This window comes from Nesoenas mayeri (assembly GCF_963082525.1).
Source record: "Nesoenas mayeri genome assembly, chromosome: 27".
Lineage (NCBI taxonomy): Eukaryota > Metazoa > Chordata > Aves > Columbiformes > Columbidae > Nesoenas > Nesoenas mayeri.
Genome location: NC_137555.1, coordinates 5,007,743 through 5,024,992, shown reverse-complemented (window position 1 = coordinate 5,024,992; position 17,250 = coordinate 5,007,743). Strand labels below are relative to the sequence as shown.

At 44.6% G+C, this 17,250-nt stretch overlaps 2 protein-coding genes across 5 annotated transcripts; one reads left to right on the top strand and one right to left on the bottom strand.

Moving 5' to 3' along the window:
- Positions 1-436: 436 nt before the first annotated feature.
- PLAT (plasminogen activator, tissue type) lies at positions 437-7,905 on the top strand (the record flags this gene model as incomplete). Its single annotated transcript, XM_080360175.1, has 13 exons — positions 437-514; positions 1,512-1,551; positions 1,968-2,099; positions 2,513-2,626; positions 2,991-3,165; positions 3,714-3,805; positions 4,055-4,229; positions 4,554-4,639; positions 5,029-5,224; positions 5,714-5,850; positions 5,940-6,080; positions 6,810-6,958; positions 7,747-7,905. 13 exons carry the CDS (start codon positions 437-439, stop codon positions 7,903-7,905), a joined length of 1,674 nt encoding a protein of 557 aa, XP_080216301.1.
- Positions 1,709-16,638, bottom strand: AP3M2 (adaptor related protein complex 3 subunit mu 2). Of its 4 annotated transcripts, none has more exons than XR_013923375.1 (9): positions 16,316-16,638; positions 14,931-15,102; positions 14,234-14,371; positions 13,639-13,724; positions 12,826-12,959; positions 12,480-12,603; positions 12,247-12,340; positions 11,811-11,955; positions 5,212-5,247 (listed from the first exon to the last, which is right to left on the bottom strand). XR_013923375.1 is itself a non-coding variant. In XM_080360177.1 (8 exons), the coding sequence occupies exons 1-8, from the start codon at positions 16,586-16,588 to the stop codon at positions 1,768-1,770; spliced, it is 1,215 nt and encodes a 404-aa protein (XP_080216303.1). In that variant the 5' UTR covers positions 16,589-16,638; the 3' UTR covers positions 1,709-1,767. The 4 variants fall into 4 exon arrangements, 2 of the variants coding, with proteins under 2 accessions (XP_080216303.1, XP_080216302.1); XR_013923376.1 differs by lacking the exon at positions 5,212-5,247 and adding an exon at positions 11,283-11,411; XM_080360177.1 differs by lacking the exons at positions 5,212-5,247; positions 12,247-12,340 and adding an exon at positions 1,709-1,826 and having other exon boundaries at positions 12,396-12,603.
- Between the last annotated feature and the right edge of the window lie 612 nt (positions 16,639-17,250).

Here is a 17,250-nt window from a genome sequence, read left to right as displayed (position 1 = left end):
ACCTGAATCTCAGTTAACACTTTCCAGTCAACATTACACTCGTCATTAGACAAGTCCATCTCTCTGATAATGCACACAATACTGTTGGCTTCCAGCGGCTGTGGGAAAAAGAACTTGGAATTTACTCCTGCCAGTGTTATTCCCCAGAAAACACTCTCTGAGTTTCCTCCGGACCTAAAAAGGTGTGCTTTAGCTTGTGGGGTTTCTAAGTTCATCAAGTAAAAGCACATCTGAGTCTAGCCTGGCAGGGACAGCAGGACAGCCAGACCGTAGGGCTGAGAATTGCAGAGTAGAAAGTGTGTTTTAACTTAAAAATAATTTTCATCATTTAAAACCCTTATTTAAACTTACAACCTTGAACTCTGTTCACACTGTAAAATGCCTTTGTTCAACATCTTATTTTTTCTTTTGTCCCTATAGATAACTTGAGGGGGTGATGTGGAAAACACTCGGAATGGAAGGCAAACTCCCCTGTCTCCTGCTGGTGGGAGCAATCGTGACCGCTCAGTGCCAGGTAAGAAGCTAATGCACCAAATAATGCCAGCAGCACCTCCTTACCGTCGACTCCAGCTGTCTGCATCAGACAGGAGAATCTGGTTACGTACCATCGGAAATCAGAGGGAGGAAAGCCTTACAATGTAGTCTACCTCTAAGCTGGGATTTCCAGTGTGTTATCCTGGCTGGTTTTCATTTCAGTAAGCAAGTATTCTCCAAATCCCCTTGGTGTGTCTGTTCACTGTCACCTTTCACTGTTAGTAAGAGTTCCATTGTGATCACCCTTTAAATTCCTTTCTGTTGTCATCACCTTCATCATTACTCTTACTTACAACTGGACACTGATGGTTCCATGTCCCCTCACTTTAAGCCTCACATTGCACAGCTTGAGTAAAACCTATATGATCCTAAAATGTTCAGTCTCTTTCTCAAAAAATTGCTGGTTTACCCACCCCCTTTATGTTATTCTTTCTCTTGTGGCCTCACCAAAGCAGCTTTCTAAATTGGTTTCTTCCTTAAAACTTTATTAAAAGTATTTTATTTAATTGGCTGCAGGAGACATATCTCTCAAATGTGAACAAGCTACAAAGGCTTAGGGGGAAAATCCATGTCAATGAGCAAAAATAACTGCTTGTTAACATTTATTTCTTTGGAAACTATTTGTTTGAACCTCCTTCAAATAGTGGGCAGCCGACAAGCTTTAGTTAGCCCTTGCAACACCTCAAGAGCACATAATCACTTCACGCGTGAGATGAGTACAGCACATCCCAAGTTTATGTCACACAGATGACAAGCAATCACCTGGTAATATGTAGCAACTCAATGATCTATAATTCTTGGTCCCCATGCCGAGGTATGGGTACCTCACTTTACTATCTGACAAGAAGGGCAGACAGTTACTCAGAGCTCCCTGATTTACAAGACCTCAAGAAGAAGACTGGCTCTTTGGAGGCATTTGTTCTCTCAGTTTTCTTAAGAGAGCAGTTACTTACAGAATTAACCTTCTTTGCTTGCAGGACTTACACACGCGTTTCAGACGGGGAGCCAGATCTAGAGGTAAGCCAGGCAAACTACAACCACGTTACCTGGAGCTTTATGGATGCAGGAGGGGAAAGCAGACGGTGCTAAGGGAACCGAGTCTGAAAGCTGTTCGTCATGCTTATCGGCATGAGAGATTCAGAAGGCAAAATATCAGACCGCTAATACCATCCACAACTCAAAGAACAAAGTTTTTCCCTCCCTCTGTTTTTCTTCAAAGAAGAAAAAGGCTGGTCAATAGTGGAACAGTACATCCAGTGACACAGCAGCGAGAGAGATGGGACAATGATGGTCTGAAAAGGAAAAAGGGTCAGCCCATTAGACAGATGCTCCCATCACGGATTCTTTTCTCCTGGAAAGAGAAGGGAATTCTTTTGCTCAGCCAGGTCTTTTCCCTGAATCTCTAAAAGAGGATTTCCTTTCTCCAATTACAGCCATTTGCACAGACAATTCATCTGCAGAAATGTACCACCACAGGGGGACCTGGCTGAGGCTCTCAGGGAGCAGAATAGAATACTGTAGGTGCGACAGTGGTCGGAGTCGCTGCCACACTGTACCTGTCAGAGGTGAGTATGGAGAAGAAAAAGAGAAAGGAAATGGCGGGGGATGAGAGACTGTCCATGTAATCATCCTAAAGAAGAACTCCGCTGTCAGGAAAGGAGTTTTCACACAGAAAACTTGGCTTGAAATAGAATAGCATAGAAATGAAAATACTAATATATACTGACTCAGGCAGGACTAAGCAGGAGTGGGCAAGGGGCTGAGGAAGGCTTCCTAATAGTCTATGTGGAGAGAATGGAGCAAAGGAAGAACATAAGCACTACATGAAAAGACTGTGAGCACACAACAGTAACAGGTAGGCAGGGTAAAATAGAATAGGCTAAAGGAGACTAACAGGAGAGGAAAGGCAGGTATACATTGCCAGCTTCTTACTTCCATGAAATCTAACAGTATTTCCTGGCTTCTGCTTATTCCACAGCTTGCACTAGAAATAAATGCTACAATGGGGGCCAGTGTTCACAGGCGTATTATTCCCCACAGCTCTTCATCTGCCAGTGCCACCAAGGTTTCTCTGGGAAGCAGTGTGAAATAGGTGAGTGTATCGTGTCACTTACTGTGAGCAATGCTGCTGGTTTTGGCTGTGCAGTGCAGAAGGATGAGGTACCCAGAAGCTGCTGCTGCGTATGAGGCTCTCTGTTAAGTTGCCTCTTTTTATTCTAGAGTTATTACTACAAAAAATTTTTAGGAAGGACACCTGGGCTTTTCTCAGTGTCTCTTAATACAACTCTACATTTTGGAGCTGAAGACCTTAGTGTATACTTACAGTCTGCCTGGCAAGGCATTTTCACCAGCTTACTAGACAAGACATCTGGGAGCCAAGTTTAAATAGAATAGACACTGAGAAAGCAGAGTTTGGGATGCTGTCCTTAAAGTAACATTTGGTCCCTTTTGTTCAGATACTGATGCTCAGTGCTACAAAGATGCCGGAGTAACATACAGGGGTACCTGGAGCATGACAGAGAGTGGAATCCAATGTTTAAACTGGAATAGCAATGGCTTGATGGACCGAACATACAGTGGGCGAAGAGAGGATGCTGCTGAGCTGGGACTGGGCAATCACAACTATTGCAGGTGAGGGGCTGATGGTCACAGGTCAGAGCCACAGCAATCGGCACATTCTGAGAGCGCGGAGCACAGGAACTGTCTGCAGCAGCCTCATACCAAGCACAGAACACTCAGCTCAGGTGCAAATACAGCACAGCCCACGAGCAGCAATTGCAACTTCTGCAGACATATCTTAACTTTAGATCTACCTAGACTGGATGCTTATGACATACTACAAAATGCATACATCTCTCACCCTGTAGTCTTTCCCTTGTCCCTTCTCAGTGCCTAAAACCCCCTTTTGTAAGCTAATTCCCTGCAGCTCCAGGTCTTACTCAAAACTCTAAAAATATAATGCTTCCTGCACATGAACTGAATTGCACAAACAAGCTGTCCACTCCTGCTAGCTACTGGCTGTCTCATCCTCACCGCCACATCCTCCACGATTTTATTATTAAAATAGGAATCTAAACACCTTCTGATGGTTCAGTCTGTCTTCACTGCAGAGCATGATTAAGTTGTCAAACTAGATAGCAGACGTAGCTTTATAACGATGCATATCGTAACTCTTTCAGAAACCCAGATGAGGATTCCAGACCTTGGTGCTATATCTACAAAGGGGGAAAGTACACCTGGGAACACTGCAGTGTGCCGTCCTGTTCAAAAGGTACATGCTGGCGGATAGGGAATGGACTTTAGATTCACTGCATATATACGGGTTCTCTGTGGACCTGTGCTATTTCCGTAGCCTGAAAAGCTGAGACTCTCATGTTAAATCATGTTTACGCTTTTAATATTTACGACACTGAGAGACTGAGATAGTATAGCTAATATATAGATGCCTTGACAGAAATCACAGTTAGGAACAGCTGACAGGTTCACGTGCATCAGTTAACGTGCAGCTTTCTTATTGAAGCTGGGAATATCAACTGCAAATCTGGAAGAGGCACAGATTACCGAGGCGGCCACAGTGTTACCAATTCTGGAGCTACCTGTTTGAGGTGGAATTCTCGAATCCTTGTCAACAAGTTATATACTGCTTGGAGAAGAGATGCTTACCAGCTGGGCCTCGGTAGTCACAATTTCTGCCGGTATGTAGTCAGTTATAGAACTAAAAAATACCGACGTTCTTTGTGGTACTCTTGAGGCAGGGCTCTAGTTTTCTCCATCAGGTCAGGAAATACATTACTGCTGGGAATGAAGCTCACTGACAACAATAACTTTATTCCGCCTGACCTGTCTGTGCTTCTCTAACATCAAACTCCATAAATGCAAATTCCCTGTTCCCCGAGGACCCTCTCTATCTCTAGAAAAAAAACAAAAAAGAGTACACTCAGGTCACAGTCTGCCACCTTTAGGTTTCCCCAAACTCCCTGCACATCTGATAATATGAGTAACTCTTTCTTGTGCTGCAGGAATCCTGACAACGACAGCAAGCCCTGGTGCCATGTACTGAAAGGAAATCAGCTCACGTGGGAGTACTGCAATGTGCCTACTTGCTGTAAGGATCCTAGCACTCCTGATTCTTCCCTTTCTTTGGGGCATTACTGTTCTGCATGCCATTTGTACTAAACTCAAGCCTCTCACAGTAACACACGAGCTGGGGGAACAAAGCAAGCTTTTTGGAGTAGAAAGAGATGCTGTGGCTCCACTCTCACAGAAGTGCCTTTTTCTCTAAAGATTGCAGAAAGGGAGGACAGAAAAGCCGGGGTTTCCTCACTGTATTTTTCAAATCGGAATACAAGTTTCCTAGGAAACGGGAATGAGTCAGACACTAAGCAGTTCATGCCAGGCTGCCTCAACATGCACTGGCAACCAACAGGCTCTTGACCCAAACCCAAAGCCAGAGTGCCTGAATAAAAAGCCTGTTTCTGGGTTTGTCATCCACAGCCACCTGTGGCTTACGGCAGCACCGGGTACGGCAGCACAGGATTAAAGGTGGCTCCTACGCAGACATTGCAGCTCACCCCTGGCAAGCTGCCATCTTCGTGAAGTATCGCCGAGCGCCTGGAGAGCACTTCCTCTGTGGAGGAATCCTGATCAGCTCCTGCTGGGTTTTGTCAGCTGCTCACTGTTTTGAGGAAGGGTAAGTTGAGGATTCAGTACTGTCTGGGGAAAAAAACAATCTGGAAGAAGGAAGCATCCAGTACAGCCTTACTGGAAGGGAAAAGACTGCGAAAAAAGCTCTTTATCCTAGTAAGTCATTATACACTGAAGATTATAGAGTTAATGGGGCCGAACATTACAGGCAGGCATTTATTGGGCAAACTAGCAGCGTCGCATTAAGCTACCACAGCAGAATATCAAATAGCTGAAGAACAAAGTTGTCAATACAAATGCAGAGCATTCTGAAACTTGAGAACAGGAAGGGGCTGGCAGAGGAGCTTTGCCACGATGGCTGTAAGCAGTTATCACAAAAACAAAAGCAAATAGGACACTTGAAGGTCAAACCGCCTGGATAATGAAGTAGTAATAATGCTATAAAAAGAAAAGCAGAAGCTCCAACAGCACAGCTGCAAGGGAAGGGTTCACTCCCGTTAACATGGGAAGAAAGTAAGGCTGTCTCGTTCTTCAGCTTTAGTACAAATCAGCTGAAGATTGTGCTGGGCAGGACTTCCCGAACAACGCCTGAGGACAATGAACAAAAGTTTCAAGTGAAGAACTACACTGTGCATCAGAGATTTGACTCAGAAAATTTCAACAATGATATTGGTAAGAACTTTTCTGACTTCGTGACTTCAAAAGTCACAGCTGGCTCAAGTTTGTGATTAACAAAATGGGGATGTCTTTTCCCTCTTCAGCTCTGTTGCAGTTGAACTCAGATGCAGAAGACTGTGCTGTTGAAACAGTCACTGTGCGTGCCGCCTGCCTCCCAACACCAGAGCTGCAGCTGCCCGACTGGACTGAATGCGAGATCTCTGGTTATGGCAGAAATGAAGAATGTAAGTAGGAGACACGTGTCTGCATGTAAGTACAAGATACTATGTCCAAAGTTTGGGTCATAAAGTGTTGTTAAAGTGCTTTCAAAGCTAGTCTTTAGCAGTGCTTACAGGGAGTACAGGATAAACCCTATGAGAGGGAAAGCATGCTGCAGCTGTAATTCAAAACTAGACTGAAAAATAACAATTCTGCCAACTTCTAGCTTTGTGAAATTGCAGCTATGCAGGAGAATAAAACCAACACCCAAAACAAACAAACAAATCCCGTCCATTCCAACATAACACAAGTGTACATTCCTATGCAGTTACTCAGCACTGCACATGAGAAGGCATCTGATTTTTGTTAGTGCAACTCTAGTATCGTAAGTCAGGATCCTGTTTCGTACAGTTAGTGATTTTCACAGGCACTTGTGTGACTTCATTTTGATTGATGTAACTGTGCAAAGACGAATTATCCAAGAAACGTTGCAGCCTTTAATTTGGAGCCTACAAAAACCTCTCTAGCATTTAAGCTCGCTAAAGAAGCAACATTCTCTCTCAACTACATTTAAGCTCTTCTTACTAGTAAACTAGAACCCCCAGGAATTAAAAAACACCCTTTGGCAAGGAAATATTATTTTAGCCACCCCCCACCCCCAGCTACTCCTGTTTACTCTCCCCTAAGCTACAGAAACTGAACGGTGATTTTTACACAGACATATATACCTATTTATATTGTCATTTTTCGTCCAGTTTCTCCATTCTATTCAGAGCACCTGAAGGAAGGCCACGTCAGACTGTTTCCAGCCAGTCGGTGCACAACACAGCATCTAGACAACCGGACAGTTACAGACAATATGTTATGTGCAGGAGACACCAGGCATCTTGACGACGCCTGCAAGGTAAAACCAGTTCTGCTTCTCTTTTCTTTTTAGGTCCGTCCTTGCCAGTCCGCGCTAACCAAGCAAAAAGCTTCAGATAATAGCTTAACTGAACAGAATTTCTGGCTCCCCTTTCGTTTTTATTCCCCTGCTCCTCATAGCTGGGAAAGGAGGCCACACTTAACCAAGAAAACCAGAACAATACAGACTGAAAATCCCAAATATAGGAAATACCACAAAACTGAGCAGGAAGCTCCACCTCGGCAGCACTTCCTAATATTTTCTCTTATGTGAGCATACAAAACACTCAGCAGGAGGTTCTGTACGAGGAAGGGGGTGCCACTCTACTGAAAAATGGAGAAAGGAAGAAAAAAGGCCAAAAGATGGTGGAGAATAAACAGCTGTAACATGAGGAAAAAGGAGGGTATGCATTCGGTCCCTAGTCATTTACTGTTACACACAGCAGGATAAAATGCCCTGGATCTTTACGGCTTGAATAAGAGCATTCCTCTTTTTGATCTTATCAACATCTCACCTACATCTCATAAGTAAGCGCCACGCAAAGTGAGACGCTTTAGTGTCCGTTAGATTTTTTTGGGTCTCTACCCACGAGAGGAGCATCGAGGGAGTCTGGAACGCAAAAGTGCCTTATGTGAAAGTGGTGTTACTAAGAGCTCTTGTTTTGCGTGCAAACTAGATAAGATATTTCCGTAGATACTAGTCTACCACTAAAGCCAGCGGGGGAGAAAACAACACAAAAACAAACAAACAAAAAAGGAGATTGTTACTAACCTGCTGCTTCTCTGTAGGGTGACTCTGGAGGGCCTTTGGTCTGTATGAAGGATGACCGTATGTACCTAATTGGAATCATCAGCTGGGGAATAGGCTGTGGCCGCAAAGACAAACCTGGTGTTTATACAAACGTGAATCGTTATCTTGACTGGATTCAGGACAACATGAAACCCTGAGAAAGAAAAAACGAGCTGTCCCCAGTCTTGTGGCCCTCACGACTTCCTTCTGGATGCTTTAAGGATGCTGACAGGGCTTCCTGCTTGTTCAAACACGACTTTCAGTACAAGAGGAAGACAAACTGCAGCGTATGGGAAGGGCACATTCTCAAATTACTCTCCTTTCCTTATTACAGGTTATCGGGACATAACACCCCTTTCCCCCCACATCCCCAAGCTTTCTCCTTGCACCAAATCGCATGAGTACAATTAAAAATAAATTTTGGCCCGAGAGAATAAACCAAGAGAGACCATCTTACATCCCACGAGCATCTATGTTGTTTTGAGAATGGGTGTGAACTGAAGGCAAAGGGGATGGATTTAATTTCCTGAAAACTTCATCTCTTTCTTCCTCATTTGGCTGTAAATTTGGAAGACATTCCAGTCAGGCTTAAGCTCTGTCCTTATACCATCTTATTTTGGTTATTTAAGCTGGTTTCAGCTTGATTCCAACAAAAAGAGCAAAGCTGTACACATGGGCTGCTTATTTCCATATCAATATGCTGCTTGCTTTTTCAGTTTAGAACTGATTCATTAACTGAGTCTCAGCTTAAACTCTCTGAGCAAATCCAGGATGGCATGCTTGTTAGGACATTCTACTCTTCCACTTGCTCTTCCTCCTGGTAGGAACTAAATATTTAAATATGGAATAGGCAAAAATTTTAACACCAACCTTATCTGACACAGAATCAACACATTACTTTTTCATTATTAAATTTCTATGTATTATCATCCGATATGAAAGCGAAGGCTCTCCCTTGAGCACAGCTGGGCAGAACAAAGGACAAGTGTAATGACAGCAGCTTTAGATGCCTGCTAGATTTGCCATGTTCAAGCTCTTTCAGAACCTGAATCAACATCAGCATTTATTGTAACTGAAGTACACAGCTATGCCTCACATTTCCCCCCAAAACTCCTTATACCATCACCTACCAGCTCACTCATACTGCTCTCTGCTTCCCTCTTCTGCCCTGTTTCATCTTTCACTCCATAGGAACTTGCAGCCATTTCAGACTGACACAGAAAGCTTGTCGTAAGGGCTAGACACCCTTATGCACATAAGAAGCCTTTCAAGATCTCAAGTAATATGAATCACTTCAACAGGAAAGAAAAAATACTTTAAAAAACAAAGCTACAAATCCAGAGGACAATATCAGTACTTGAGGAGCAGGAAGGTGAAGAGGTTATTTCATTGTCTTCCTAATTAAAGCACAGCTCTTAGCCTGCTACCAAAATCTCTACCTCAAACAAAAATGGTTCAGCTGCATTCCTAAAGACAGTTTCATTGAGGTCCTAGGAAAAGAAGGACAACTGGTAATGCTTTTAATCTAAAAGAGGGGAGATGTTAGCTAGACGTGAGGAAGAAATCTTTGCCCCTGAGGGTGGTGAGAGCCTGGCCCAGGTTCCCAGAGAGGTGGTAGATGAACCATCCCTGAGACACCCCAGGCCAGGCTGGACGGGCTCTGAGCACCCTGAGCTGGTGAAGATGTCCCCGTCATGGCAGGGGTGGCACTGGGGAGCTGGGAAGGGCCCTTCAACCCAAACTGTTCTACAATTCTAAGAGCTCAGCACTCTTTTTGGGAAACATAAAGGAAAATTAGCAATAAAGTAATTAATTTTAGCATTTTGGACAGAGATTTAGTCCCAAACTTACAATCCAAATTTCATAAAGACATTTATCTCCCTAAGGCAGCCACTATCCACAGTCCAGTTGGTGTAATTTACCTTCTGCCTCAAATACCAACTATTTCTTGTAAAGCCCACACAGACCACTCTGAAATTACACAGATGATGTAGAAATGAATTTTATTGATGCCCCTGCTGAAGGTTATATTTGCACTGAACATGCTCAGTAGTAAGGCCACCTGCTATGGCATTTATCAGTTGCAATAGAACTTGCAATTCCCCAAGCAAGATGGCACTCATCCGCTGGAAGTATCCATCACATGCAAACTGGAATGTATGTTATCCTTTGTTTAGGGTCACCTTGTTCCGTTCACAAGCATGAACTCTACATGCTGGACTCCACAGCCACCTGACAGATGCTGTAGTCATTCATATAGCAGCTTAGGGGCAAGTTCTGCTACCACAGGGAAAACACATTGATATCTAGAGGCCAAAGATCACATTACAGACAATATGGAATAGTGCAGATTCCTCTCATTTCGTATTTATGCTGTACAGAGAGATGCAGCACAGACTGGAATGGGCAGATGCAGCAACAGCTCCTGCAGAAGAGATGGTCCCAGTGAAAAATCCACAGTAGGCTTGAATCCACCTGCACAGCAGCTGACTGGTACAGGAACTGGAATGAGGTAGGATAGCCAGAAACACTATAAAGGTATGAGGACACGATTATCTCAAAGACATAAGTGAGCAGAACAGCAGTATCACCTTCATTTGTAACAGGCAGGCAGAGACGAAAAGAGGTTCCAACAAGTTAGAAGGATAGTGATTGTCTTCATTTAGCCACAGCTCCAGTTTCCAGAGTGCTATGCATCCACAAAAATTCTCCTGCCATTCTGTCTCTTCCCTGACTCCCTAAAGAAGCTAGGAGAATCCCTACCTTCAAATACTGACTAGATAAGAGAAGCAGAATTACATTCAGATGTCACCACCCCTCGGTTACGAGATTGTGTGTGCTACAGTCAGCCCTTCACAGGATACCATACTAAGATCTGGACAGGTTTCCAGACTGTCTTCAAAGATTCAAGATACTTGATGACCAAGATGGCTTATGAAATATGTAGAAAAAACACCTACTTCTTCCCTTCCTCCCCCTGTGGTATCATCCCAAATATCAGACTTCTTAATTTCCCATCCTCAGTGGGACAATCTACCTTTGCACTTCTTCCAGTCTCTTTGAGGCAGAACGACTAGATGACCTCTCTGCTGCCAAGAACTACAGAGCTCCCCACCCTAGTGCCCAGTGATGGAGAAGAGCAGATGCTGGAACACCATGCTGGAGTTGAAGTTTGTGGAAATTCAATTTTGTATCATCTACAAAGGGATAAAGGCCAACCAAAACATAAGAGCAGTTACGAAAGACAATAAATCCCTAGAATTTCCTTTAAGACAGCAAAATGAAGGTGATACAAGCTTACATAGCTGACTCACTAATCCCAAGGGACCTGAACACCTCTCTCATCTGCTGTTGTTCCAAATACTTCAGATTCAGCTGGGGATGAGATGGTTTCAGATCAACCTCACTTCTCCCTGCTCCCCAGCACCCTAAGCACTGGCTCGCCTGCTCATGCTACTACAGGCAAGGGAGCAACACCAAACAGATGGATGGGCTAAGAGGCTGTATCCAGCAGCCAGGGACAGGAGAAACAGGAAAGCGCTCTTCCTCACTATCAGGATCCTCTAGGTTCGGACTTGAAACTTGCCAGCCTTAGTCATGTATTTTATCCCTTTGAAGGGCTTGTACTTCTCCCCATACATGTCCAAGCGATTCACCTTCAGTCCTAAAGGCAAACAAACACAGCGTAAAACTGAGTGCTGCCACAAGCAAAGCAGACAGGCATTCAGGATAAAAGATGAGGGAAAGTTTTAACAAGCAGTAAACAGAGTAGAGAAAAGCTGACAGCTTCTAATTGTCAGAATCATTCTTTACAAACACATCCATAGCCTAAAATGCTTTATAGGTCTGTAAGCATGGAATGCAAGGACATGCAGATCGACTGTTTCACATAGCATCAGAGAGAACATCTGTATCTGTAGTCAATGCACACAACTTTTTTACCTGAAGAACATGTGCCAGATAGAACGTATTTCAGCAGGCCTGCAGAGCTGCTTCAGCTACGTACAGAGCGAGCACTGACACAGCAGAGAATATTCAGCTTCTTTACCTGACAGTCACTTACCAGATATAGCCAGCTGCTGAATTTTAAACTGCAGGTTAATGGTGGGGTTTTCATCTGGTTTTGATGTCCCAGCTTGCAGGCTCATGCTCCCCTTCAGGCTTGGCAGCTTCTGGGGGTTTATTTTCCCCACATCCCATGACAGCAGCTTCAAGGAACAGAAAATGCAGCAGTCAAAGAGAGATGCTGTAACACCCTCTAAAGAAGAGTCCTCTTCCAATGACAGCTTCTCATGTCTCTCTATGGAAAAGGTCTTTGCTTTAGTATCTTGCCTTTCATATCAGACACAGTACAGGCTTAAGGAACAGCTGCCTCAGACCTTTGTTCTCCCTCTCTCTTTCCACAAGGTTCCCCAAAAGCCTACCATGAACGATATTTCCACTACTTGTGCTACAAGCCCCATTTCCTATGTGTAACAGTGACAAAAATGCAGAATCACCTCCTTTCCAAGTGGCTGAAGCACAGATACTGCCTTCAGAAAAGTGACATTCAAGTAAATGTTTAAGTAAGCATGAACAGCTCAACTCCATTTCCTGGAAGGTAAAACAGATTAAGAAAATAATATCTAATTCCTCTCTTTCCTCTCACCTTTGTAACTGGATCGAAGATATGTGTTCCCTGAGAGGCTGTGAGGGTCATATTTAAGACACCTTTTGGCATCTGGCTAGTTACCATCACTCCCTCTACAGTCTTCCCCATAGTCTGCTTCGGTCCCACTGTGATCTCAAAACGTCCCAGTGAGCTGCTATCGCGGAAACTGATGTTGTGTTTAACGTAGACAGGAATTGCCACAAGACTAAAGACATGAACAGAAAACCCTTGTCAATCAATGACAGAATCACTGCTCCAAACATGAAGTGTTTTAAAAAAAAGGAAAATTGCAAGTTACCTTGCACCTCTAATTCATTGTGCACAACATGCCACCCCATCTTTAAAAGCAACTACTTTTCCTTTTATTTTTTTTACTAGCCAGGAAGATCCAAATTTTGTAATTCACAGCACTACATTCATCACCTACTTCTGAGCACTGACATGGTAGGAGAGCAGGCGAAAGTTCCCATCAGGTGGAATGAAGGAGAGTATTCTCTCTGACTCCCAGCGCTTAAAACGCACACACGGATGAAAGCTGACATCATCCAACAACCGAGGGTTCTGAAATAAGAGAGAGTTGCAAGGTTAGTGAAGGCAGTACTACTTAAAGTCACAGAATCACAGAATGGTTGGGGTTGAAAGGGACCTCTGGAGATGATCTAGTCTAATCTCCCTGCTAAAGCAGGTACACCTAGAGCAGGTAGCACAGGATCATGTCCAGGGAGGTATTATGTATCTCCAGAGAAGGAGACTTTACAAGTAACCTGTTCTTCCTCTCAATCTTCTATCCATGAAGGACCTACCATCCAATGCACTCTGCCCACTTGAAGGTATCTACATTCAGACATGTTAAGCTCTTTGACACTGTTACATCTGTGTGATAGCAGCACTCAATAACCTCTATCCTATTTTAGAAAATTAAGTCATATCAAATAATTACATTGATGCATACTCAAAAAAAAAAGATAGCCCTTTAGGATATCTGCCTAAAGCTCCACTCGATCTCAGAAACTTAGTCACAGCACACACTAACAGTACTTCCAACAAAGAATCTGAAAATAAAACCTTTAGGCTCAAGGCTGCTGAAGTTCTCTATGCGTTTCCATTTTCTATTCTTTCTCTTTTGGTGTGGCATACCCACGTTCTGATCTACTGGAATCCATCAGCAAGAGACTGAAATCCTAGTAGCAGGGCTGGGAAACCCTTTTCAAAATACTTAAGATACATCCTGGAGCTTTACCATAAAGGAGAGGGTAAGGTCTGGCATCCCAGTCAGCTTAACGCAAGCATCAATCACCCCTTGGATTTCAGCAGTAATTGTGGAACCTGCAACAATAAACATGGGAAGTTATGTGAACCTGATCAAAAAATCCCAATGTAGAAAGACTATCAATGGGAAAGAAGGAAATTTATTGTCTTTATGAAGTATCATGGCTCATTATGTTGCCCACTCAACATTTTTCTCATTCTCAACAACTTTTACAGAGATGCATATAAATAAGAACCATTGACACCAGCAACATCCATTTTAATGGCCAATGGCAATAGCTCCCAACTCTAACAGGAATAAGATGCACAAAAACAAAGGAGATAGTGCTAGGCACAATTTTCACTCCTTATTTTCCCAACAGAGAGTTGCTTACAAGACCTCAGGAACAGGGACAAGTGAAAACTTTTGTATGTCTCTAAAATTTTTGAGTGAATAGCACCTCAAAGTTTGCAGCATTCCGGTGTAAGAATAGGAATACAGCTTTCCACACTTAGATGAGGGAGCTCCTCTTTGAAAACCTATCAGGACAAGTTACCCTTGTCTTAGCCAGAAGCAACTTCCATACCTGATTTGTCAATGATTGCATCTATCTCCTCAATTACATCAAAATACGCCTCATTGTTGGTATATTTTACACCAGTACGTCTCCAAGGCACCACTGATAGCTGTCCAGTAGGAAGCTGGTCACCCACATTAGTGCTTCCTGGAAAAAGACAGGCAATCACAGCAACCACATCAGTTAGATAATGCTACAGAACAAGTCCTTGGCCTCATATAATTTGATTGTAATTAATCCCTGAGAATCTCTATTTCGTTGTAGGAGAGCAGTTGCTTTTCCAGACTCACTGTTTGTATTCTACAATTTACATCTCTCTTACATCCAACTCTAAAACATACCACAATAAGGCATGGGAAAGTAAAAAAAAAAAATACAAACAACCCACACCCCCCCCAAACAAAACAAAACGCCACCCCAACAAAAAACCCACACCAAACACCATAACTACAGTCATCTCATGGCTGTAAGTGGAAATCTGGAAATGTAATCTGCCTGGTTTTGTTTAAAAAAAAAGTGCAGCTGGTTCTGGAACTGAAAGTAACCTCAAAGCAAAACATTAACACAGAACTCTCTAAATACACCTAAACTGAGGTTTAGAATGACATGGGATGACATAAGTTTTCTTCACCCACGTCCTAATTTATTTATGCAGGAATATTGCCACACGGGCTCCCCAGTTTATCTAATTTTTATTCCCCTGTACCTGTGATGGTGTTGACAACTGTTCGCAGGATAGTGGGAGGTTTTATCAGTTCCTTAAGAATATTAGACTCTGTTGCCAATGGAAAACCATTGTCCAGCATCTCCTCCAGCACCTCATAAACCACCACAACATTGTCCTTGATCATCACCTCTGAACAGACACCGAAGTAATCCTGTGCAAAAGAAATAATTACTCAACAATCTCTGAAAGAGCCTTAGTGATCATTCAGTTCAGCGTCCTCTCACACATAAATAAATCAAGGCTTTTCTTGGAGGAGGTGAAACAACACTAAAACTCAATGCATTGGTACAAGCACAGACTGACCACTTCAACACACACACACAGCTCTGAGCACAGCGCTGCCACTGGCCCAGCAAGCTGGAAAATCACAGCATCATCACGAGATCTTATTTCCTTTCTATATAACAAGATTCCCTTTGATAACTGAGATTTTTTAATTAGCACCTGAAGTGGCTCAATTGCCATTGATTGAACAAGAACATAAATAAACCGTGATGCCAGAGAATTCCTAGTTCTGCACTACAAATACTATTTCTTTTTCAGACATGTCATATTTTAACACAGGGCCGGGCCAGTGAAGACACACTGACACCTCATCCCCTGATTAAAAACAAGACCTATGTGACTGACATGGTACATTTTTGGCCTAAAGAGCGAGCAAATCCACTCCTTGAACTCAGTGAAATGTAACTCAGCCTACACTCGTGTTCTGATTGGCACCTGGAAGCAAAAGCTCACATGATACTCGTTTGACCAAGCACCCACATTTCCTGCGCTCTGGCAAGTCTGGTCACAAGACATTTCAAATCCAGAGAACACAATCCTGTTGTTGGCAGGCAAAAGACAGAAATCTTCATTATTTCTCTGAACTGACCAGCAGTCGTATTGGCCATAGCACAGAGGGAACATGGCTGCTCTGGGGCAACTCCTGTGACTTACTTCCACAGGAAGCAAATACGCTTCCAATATCACTAGATGTAAGCACATAGGTAGGTTGTCACTAATTGACTAAAATGCATAGCCATGAATCGCAAAAACTCCTTGTAAGAACAAGGTCTTAGTTCACAGGTCCTTGAAGAAATGAGGCTGCAAACCAGAGATGTAAATCTTGGCTGCTGAGAAGTGCCTCCTGTATGCACAGGCTGATCTTGAATCCCTCGCCATCCCAACGTACATCCCTCATCACCTCAAGGCCTCCAGATCCTCACAGGTGCAGGATAACAATTACGAGGCACAAAAACGAGAAAACTGAGGGCTGCTGACTGGAAGGGTCCCTGTTCGCCCCTCGCCCCGCTCCCCCGCTCCCCGCGGCAGCGACCGAGGGCAAACCCCGGCACATGCCGACCGGCCCCGCTCCGCCGCACCTGGAAAGTGTCGACCACGCGGTGCAGGAACTCGATGACGAAGAGCGGCGGCACCTCGCTCTGGATGACGGCCACGAAGAAGATCTTGTGGCGGTAGACGCTGAGGAGGTAGTGGTGCGGGGTGGGGATCACCGGCGGCACGTTCTCCGCCTCCGAGGCCCGCTCCTGCGCCTCGAAGAAGTAGTCGCAGACGGAGCGGCTGACGACGCTCTTCCAGTGCTTCTCCAGGAAGATGTCCCCGGCGGCGTTGATCAGGAACAGGCTGTGGATCATGGCGGCGGCAGCACCGGAGCGGCGGCTCCGCGCGCCCCCGCACCAGCCTCGCGCCCGTGTCCCCCAGGCAACAAGCCCCGCCCCTCGGCGCACGGATTGGCAGAGAGGAAAGCTTGCGGGTGGGGGAGAGTTGGCAGCGAGAGCTCTGATTGGGTAACTCGCTACCAGCTACGCCTGATAGGCCGAGGAGAGGCGTGCGGTTGATGACGCAACAGGCCGGCGCGCTGCTCTCAGCTCCGATTGGGCCAGCGGCCTGCCCGGGCTCCGGACAAGCACGCGCCGGCAACGCCCCACCCTCTGAGGCCGCCGGAAGGGGCGGAGCCGAACGGGCCGGGTGGGCGAAGCCACGATGGGAACCGGGACGGCATCGCGCGGCCTAGAGACGGTGCTTAATCCTCGGGGTTTTTTAAAGACTATCCTTTTTTAGGGCAGGCGTCTTGGTATAGTCTATAACATGTGTTCGGTAACCCCATTTCTGCAGCGCGGAGCAGCCAGGCAAGTGCATTCCGCTGAGCTGTTTTGCCGGTTTGTTCACTACAGAGCAGCGACGCTGCTGCAAACAGCCCAGCTGGCTCGGGAGTGGCGATTGTCATACAAAACGCATCTAAATTCTATGCCAAGTGATTACTTTGTGTAATTGGAACAGGTGTTTGTACAGCAGA